Below are 8,496 nucleotides of genomic sequence, written 5' to 3'. Positions count from 1 at the left end.
CTCATGGTCAAGGAGCCACCAGATGTGACCTGTGGATCTATATGTCCCTAGGGCCAACTCTGAACACATCAAAAGTGGGAGGCCCTCTGAACCCTAAGTTAATGCCAAGTCCGGGGTCTCTCTGGAAGGTGCCGATCTGCTTCCACAGCTCCCCTCAGTGGGTGGGAGGGAGCACTCCCTCAACATAAGTGTGTGTGTGTGTCATTTTACAGAGTAGCAGCCGTGTTAGTCTGTATCCCTCATTTTAAACAGCTTTCACTCTCTTTATGCACACGGTGGATTAGCCTGCCTATGTCAGCAAGACATTTACAGGCCCCCTCAGCCGCTGTTTTTAAGTCGCCCCTTCAGGCTGATTGTCTCAATACTTTCTGTCACACACCAGCCCCATAAACTGTCCTGCCAAGCCCAGCTCCCTTGCAGCTTGGGGGGGGGGGGGGGGCATCATTTTAAGGCAGTTTTGACTCCTTGGAGGGGAGGTGTATCAAGGGGGAGGGGAGACGAGGCAGGGCAGGGCACACCCCCCCCCCCTTAGCTGACGCTAGAAGAGACTGGCGCTGCCCCGCCGCAGACGGGTCTGGGCGGCTTGGGGAAGCCTTGCCGTGGCGGTGTGAGCAGTACGAGGGACTCTGAGCCGAGCGCTGCCGGGTGCACAGGCGGGGGCTGGGCTAGCGCGTCCCTGCCCAGCTCGGTTTCCATCCGGGTTGCAGGGAGGAGCCTGGCTCGCAGACCCGAGCATGGTGCCGGCTGCTGGCGCGGGGAACCCCGAGGGCACCGCGGCTCCCGCTGAGGGGAACCGCAGGCTGGGAGCGCCCGTGGCACGGGCGGGCCGTCACCCTGCAGCAGCCCAGGACAAGTTCTTCTTCATCAAAGGTGCAGAGAGCCGGGGGGGTAAAGGCCCTATAGCGGGGAGGGGGCGGACACGCTGCTGCTCTGCCCAGTCTCCACAAGGGGTGAAGATTCCCCCTTCTCCTGATCACAGCAATAGTGTGAGAAAGCCCCTTGTCTCCAGGGCAGACAGGCTGTGTCCCAGGATGGGCAGTGGGGCTGGCTGGGGTGCTACTGGCCACAGCCTTGGCTGTAACAGGAAGGTCCCAAGGATGCTGCTTCTTCACCCCTCCCCTGCCCTCCCCAGCTGAGCTGAGTGCCCCACTCCTTGCCCTTCGCCTCCTTGGGGGAGTTATGGGTTGCCGGAGGGGCTATTGCTGCTCTAGCAGGTGCCGTGGCTTCAGCCACATCTTGGTACTGACAGCCTCTGTCCACCCACCCCCATCTCTGAAGGGTGGTTCCCCCTGCACTACTGCTGTTGCCTCAGCCCTAGCCCCCCGTTCCAGCCCCAAAGGAAGCAAGGGGACCATCCCTTTGGGTGGAACCTGCTTCTCCTGCAGCTTGCTCAGAAGGCAGCAAGAGAGTGCAAGCTGGTTTGGAAATGCTTCTGAAGCTACTGCACTTGTCACAAAGCCACCACTCTGTATCTGACCTCTCACGCCTCCTCAGAGGAAACCTGCACAACAGCTTCAAAAGATGAGCCTGGGAGCTTAAATTCACACCTTTGCTAGACACTACAAAATATAGACTTGTTGGCCGCTCAAGGGGCTCGAGGGGACATCAAAGGTCCGTGGTCCGGTGTGCTTAGCACCAATAAAGACACTGAGGGGAGAAAGCAAGCCAAGTTTATTTCAGAGCTCTGAAATGGCACTAGGAGACCAGCATGTCTCAAATCCAGTGCAACAAATACAAATAACTTTTACCTTTTATACCCCAAACTGTTTCTGTGTAAGCCTTTGTCTGGCTATTCCCCCACCCCTCCCTTCCAGACAACTGTTACAATAAGCTTGTGAGAAAACTTTCCCAGTCTCTGCGACCTTGAATTAGACATCTGCAAACTAACTACCCCTGCTCCTTATCTCTATTATTTCTGCTAGTGTGAGTGAAACTGCAGCCATCTGCTAGAAACGCTGACCAATACATTTCTGCTTCAGCCTACTTCAGAGCATGTAAAGCAGTAAACACAGAAGTAGGTGAGAGTTCACAAGATGGAGTTTGGGGGTTCAGATAGGCCCAGAGCAAGAGAGTTTCATCGACACTTTGGTCTTCCGCTCTCCCGAGTTACCTGGTAGCTATGCCTAGTGGACCCCAACAGACTGAACAGACACACTGGATTTATGGCTCATTATAACAACAATCTGTAACCCTCGTAACCAGCCTACGAAGTGGAGAGTTGTTAATGGGCCACTTCACCTTGAATGGTCCTTTGAAATATGTGTTAACTATTTATGCTAATCAATCTGTTCCATCTTATGTTTATCAATGAAATTTGAGTACATTTCCCAGACCTGAAGAAGAACTCTGTGTAGCTCAAAAGCTTGTGTCTCTCACCAACACAGGTTGGTTCAATAAAAGATATTACCTCACCCACCCTGTTTCTGTGAAGCAACTGAAAGTTCCACTTCCCCTTCTCCCCAAGACCCACAGATACCCCTCAGCTACCACCATGGGTATAGAAATGGTGCTCCAGGCCACAACAGGGACAAAGCTGGAGAACAGCTGCTGAATGTGTCTTCAAATATGGGCAGATTTCCAACTGGTAATTTGAACTGATGAATGCTGCAAGAAGCAGAGTTAAGTCTCCCCCTTGAAGAAAGGGTGCAGCCATGGGATAAATAGCTCTTGAGATACCCATGCTGCTGTGGGGAGATATTATTCAGAGAGCGCTGTAAAGGAGAAGGACCTTACCTGGGAAAGCCAGGAGTCTGCTTGGTTTTATCTGACTTTCCTATAGATGAATGCAGTGTAGTTGTAGTTGTGTCAATCCCAGAATATTAGAGACAAGGTGGGTGAGGTAATATCTTTTATTGGACTAACTTCTGGTGGTGAAAGAGACAAGCTTTTGAACCACACAGACCTGACCAGAAGAAGAGTTCTGAGTGGCTTGAAAGCTTCTCTCTCTCAACAACAGAAGTTGCCTCACCCACCTTTCCTATAGATGATCAGTCTCTACATGGATTTACTGGCCATGTGTCCTTTCTCTTCACCAGGAGTGTGAAGTAGCAAATCAGAGTTTTAACTTGTTGATATAAACTAATAATTGATTTTTAAAGTATTATATTACAAAACATTCCTTGTCATTCACTAGATTAGAAAATGAGCAGTTTGACAGCTATTCCTTTCCCTTAGGCAGCTGCTAATAGATCTGCACTTCTGTTTTTTTTTTTTTTTTAAATGCTTGAACATTATGTTTTTTCTAGGAAAGAAATTCATTATTTTAATTTCTTAAATGTTGTTGGCAGGTGGAATTTTTCTAGGTACTGTTGCTACTGCAGGAATGATAGCTGGTTTTGGTACAACACTTGCTATGGCTAAAAAGAAAAACCCCAACTGGTTCAATAAGGTTTGTTTCTTTTAAAGTACTATACAACCAGGCAAAAGTAAAAATAAAATCTTTGCTTCATAGTGTATTATTGCATGCTCGTTTTGGCTATACTAATTGTTAAAGGTATAGTAGTTTTATAACCAGGAGGCCTGATTTTGCATCAATGAAGTCAATGAGAGCAGGAGTTAATTCTAAGTTAGGTGTGTGTTCCTTACTGCTCTAGTGGCAGATCTGGGCTGGTTATAATAAAACCTATAAAAAGTTTATTCAGTCTGCTGTGATCATATTACTATAATCCAATGAAAAATATTAAATACATGTGTCACAGTTCAGGGTGACTACACCTGTATCCCCCCCTCTATGGTCCATCGAGGGCACATATGCTAGGCTTCTGGCTCTCCAGCCATTGTCTCTCTTGGGTGGAGACATGCGTCTCTCACTTTTCTGACCGAGATATTTCCAGGCTGCACAGCTCCGTAATTATACTATAAATTCACCAGCAAAGTCAGACTGCCTAAGCAGACCTGTTTGTTTTCTCTTCAGAGGCTAATAACAGTGTTACTGCCAACAGTTGAGCTACCTCACAGCACTTTCTGTGCAAACTTATTTATTCTTAGGATAAAAGCATTACAGAGAACATATTAAAAACAATAAAAGAACCTACATGCACGCTAATAAGCTTACCAGAGATCATCCCAACTCCAACATGGGTTCTGATAGGTGATTAGTCCTTCAGACCCCACAAAGGATTCTTGTCTATGGTCACAAGTTTATAACAGCCTCAGCACAGAACTAGCACACTCATGAAAAGTATACAAGGTATACATTAGTCAGTATCCTAGAAAAGTTGCATACAGTCCTACAACTACACAAACAATTCTATTTTTAATACAATGGATCTTTAAACTTAAATCTTACTGAATTAAGTTAAATCTTATTATCTGGGATATTGCAGGAAATTGCCCTCTGTCACAAAATGATTGAAACACAAAGCTGTTAAACAATAAATTTGCCGTTTAAAGCCCTGATTCTGCAAACATACATATACTTTACTCATGTGAGTGGTCCCATTGACAAGTTCAAAGTTAAGCACACACATTTGCAAGATTACAACCTATATGATTAAATGAATATCATGTAGATAAATACACTGTCACAGAAAAACCTAGTGTGTGAATGATCACTGTTATAAATAAATATGCAGAAAGCTGTTTTAGTAAGATTATACAGAGAAAAACATGGACATTCAAACTTAAACTCCATCTTTAACTTGTCCCATGCCACCTAGGTATATTAACACATGGTACATGTACTGGTCTGTGACTCACATGTATGTAACACTTGCAATAAGATAAATAAAAAATAGTGTTAGATCATTCAAAAAGTTTCTAAAAGGTATTCAAGTTGAGGACATTTAGTATGTAGCATTAATGTAAGTAGGGAATTTTAAAATAAAGATTATGTAAATACATAATATTGACCTAGTAGAACACCTGTGCCATAAACATTTAGACCTAGAAACCTATAAATATTTTGCATTTTTAACTGCAAGGACAAACCTATGATGGGACAGTATGTGCAAATATATCTAATCTTGGAACAGAACACAACTATTCAAGAAGAGTTTTTCCTTAATCAGTTTTTCATTGAATGAGCATTTGTAAAATAAACACTTAAAATTGATCAAACACTAAACCTACTATAATATCTATTGCACCTAAGAGAGGCCTCATCCTCTAAATCCTTTTGATCTGACATACAAAATCATATCATTTTATTCATTGTACTTTCCATTAAGTTTATAACAGCGTTTATTCTGAACCCTCAAAATCTCTTCTTTTGGAGGAGGGAATATCTGAGATCCATCCTTCATCTTGCAAAACCCTACTTTAGGCTGAGACATATCACTCTGTGGCTGTTCCATACTGATCCCATGTCGCCTCTAATACTAGAATATCTAGCAAAAAATGCAAAAGCCCTCTAATTTCAGGTAGGTGAACAGTAAGATGAAGCATACACATTTTTTTCTGTGAGTAATGTAATAATTCTTCTAAAGACAAACTAATAGAAAATAAATTATCAAAATCTAGATAATTTTAAATTAAGAAAATAAACAGCAGGGTACTTTTAGTAGCAGAAAACCAACAGGGATCAGTTTTTTAACATCCCATCCTCTCCAACAGTGAAAAACATTTTTACAGTTTAGTACAGTGGTGGGCAACCTGCGGCCCATGGGCCGCACGTGGCTCGTCAGGGTAATCCACTGGTGGGCTGCGAGACAGTTGTTTACATTGACCACCCGCAGGCACGGCCGCCCGCAGATCCCAGTGGCCACAGTTCGCCGTTTCTGGCCAATGGGAGCAGTGGGAAGTGGCGGCCAGCACATCCCTGCAGCCTGTGCCACTTCCCACCGCTCCCATTGGCCGGGAACAGCAAACCGCGGCCACTGGGAGGTGCGGGCGGCCATGCCTGCGGACGGTCAACATCAGCGAAATGTCTCGCAGCCTGCCAGTGGATTACCCTGACGGGGGCTGCATGTGGCCCACAGGTCACAGGTTGCCCATCACTGGTTTAGCACAATTATTATTCTGTTCAGAAGAGTCTTGTGTTACTAGAATACTGGAAAAGGTGTGATGTAGGTGAGGATTAAGGTACACTGGGTGAGATTTTTTGGAAAAACTTGCAGAGTGCCTTCCTGCCTTATACCTGGCTTTAGCAAGTGCTAAAAGATTTTGATGAATATTAAATTTCACTGGATTTAAAAATAAACAAGTCAGTCTAGTTGTAGAATGTATTTATACGTTATTTTGTGGCAATATTGTATTTTCTATGGCCTATTTAGATTTGAAAATATACAAAGAATTATTTAGTCTAACAATGCCCAGATTTTTTAACCTTCAGAGCTGTCTGCAAAACTCATTTTTCTCTTCAGCTTTTGGAGAGAGGAGGGTTTGAGGGATATAAAGTTATAGTATCAGTTATTATGTTTTGTTTTGTTCTACTTAGAGTGTGTGAGTATAGTGTCATTGGCTTTTTTACGTGTAATTATTTGTAATTAATGTTGAGACATTCAAGTTTTGCAAGATATGTAGAAACTAAGACAGTTGTCTCATTTTAAATATATTAAGAAGTAGGCACACTGTATAATAATATAATTCCACAAATTATATAAATCCTGTTACAAATAGCACAGTTGGTTTCATTCTGACTGGCTATTATTTTTTTACCATCTTGCAATGATGTTTTAAAACAACTTTTTCCTGGACATTACGTTAACACCATTTCAGATCTGTATGCTCTTCACTGGCTAACCTGCCTTACTACTCAATATGAAATTAATCTAGAGGACATTAAGATGACACGGAAGATTGGACGAGGCACCAAATGAAGTGAAGGATTTTCCTTTTTGGTTGAAACCTATATTTGCTGCTAGCCCTGCAACTGAATTAAAACAGTTTATCAGCAAACATCAGTGTCTACCAAGAACTAGAACTTTAGAGAGCATAAAAAGGAAATGCTGCTTTTTGTCATGCTGACTGTGAGGATAGCTGGTGAACAGTTTCACAAGACTGAGGCTAGACTTTGAAAATGGTATAACTGTCAACAAAAGAATGGTTGAGGACTAGTCACCAGAACAGAAAAGTAGCTCTGTAGTAGCATTATTAATTTCATTTAGAATTGTATATTTTAGAGCACTGAACATTATCATTTGTAATAATACAACTTTTAAATGATATTGTACAAAAATAGAAGCATAACCATGAATAACTAGCTTTAAAGTTAAATGCAGTCATCATAGATGTAAAATGCATAGTTAAAATGAATAATGTTTTTATGCTTACAAAAGTGAGAGACTAACAGCAGGTGGTAAGAGCCAGGCATGATGCAGGAAAGGACTGCTGTAAATAAGTACGTAAGTAAAATCCGTTTATTCATGTCTGACTATTGGTGAAACCATAGCAGAATTTTCAGAAGCCTTCTCAATCCATCACTAGCTTTGAGCACTCAGCAGCTGACCTCCCAGTGATCTGCTGGACACCATCTATCCATCTCCTCGCTGGTCATGCCCTACTACGATGACCTGCCGCCATTCCTTACATGATGACTAGGGCCCTACCAAATTCATGGCCATGAAAAACATGTCACAGACCATGAAATCTGGTCTTCCACCGTGAAATCAGGTCTTTTGTGTGCTTTTACCCTATACTATACAGATTTCACGGGGGAGACCAGCATTTCTCAAACTGGGGATTCTGACCCAAAAGGAGTTGCAGGGGGGGGTGTCACAAGATTATTTTAGGGGGGTCATGGTAATACCAGCTTAGTTCTGCGCTGACTTCAGAGCTGGGTGGCCGGAGAGCGGCAGCTGGTGGCTGGAGAGTGGTGGCTAGTGGCCTGGGGCCCAGCTCTGAAGGCAGCGCCCCGCCAGCAGCAGCGCAGAAGTAAGGATGGCAACACCATACCATGCCATCCTTATCTCTGCGCTGCTGCTGGCGGCGGCTCTGCCTTCAGAGATGGGGTCCTGGCCAGCAGCCGCCGCTCTCCAGCTGTTCAGCTATGAAGGCAGCACTGCCGCCAGCAGCAGTGCAGAAGTAAGAGTAGTAGTACTGCAACGGGGGAGGGATAGCTCAGTGGTTTGAGCGTTGGCCTGCTAAACCCAGGGTTGTGAGTTCAATCCTTGAAGGGGCCACTTAGGGATCTGGGGCAAAATCAGTACTTGGTCCTGCTAGTGAAGGCAGGGGGCTGGACTCGATGACCTTTCAAGGTCCCTTCCAGTTCTAGGAGATGGGATATCTCCATTAATTTATTTATTTTATTTATTTAACCTCCCCTACAATATCTTTACAACCCCTCCCCCCCAACTCTTTTTTGGGGCAGGACCCCTATAGTTACAACACTGAAATTTCAGATTTAAATAGCTGAAATCATGAAATTTGACCAAAATGGACTGTGAATTTGTAGGACCCTAATGATGACCTTCTTGAGGTTATTTCCATCTTTATGCCTGACGTGACCACAGTACACAAGTTTGCACCTTTTGATTAGGAAAGTACAAGGCAAGGCACCAATCCTGCAGATACTTATGTAAATGCTTAGTGTAAGCAGGGGAATGGTCCCGCTATTGT

The 8,496-nt window shown here is 43.9% G+C and overlaps 1 protein-coding gene across 1 annotated transcript in view; it reads left to right on the top strand.

Moving 5' to 3' along the window:
- Positions 1–734: 734 nt before the first annotated feature.
- The window catches only part of TMEM242 (transmembrane protein 242), a 31,364-nt gene continuing 23,602 nt past the window's right edge, over positions 735–8,496 (top strand). Inside the window, exons 1-2 of the mRNA XM_065401791.1 lie at positions 735–870; positions 3,288–3,388. Of these exons, the coding sequence (XP_065257863.1) occupies positions 735–870; positions 3,288–3,388 (237 nt within the window). The remainder of the gene's footprint in view (positions 871–3,287; positions 3,389–8,496) is intronic.

The sequence above is a fragment of the Emys orbicularis genome, chromosome 3 (genome assembly GCF_028017835.1).
Source record: "Emys orbicularis isolate rEmyOrb1 chromosome 3, rEmyOrb1.hap1, whole genome shotgun sequence".
NCBI lineage: Eukaryota > Metazoa > Chordata > Testudines > Emydidae > Emys > Emys orbicularis.
This window is presented reverse-complemented; position numbering and strand designations above follow the sequence as displayed.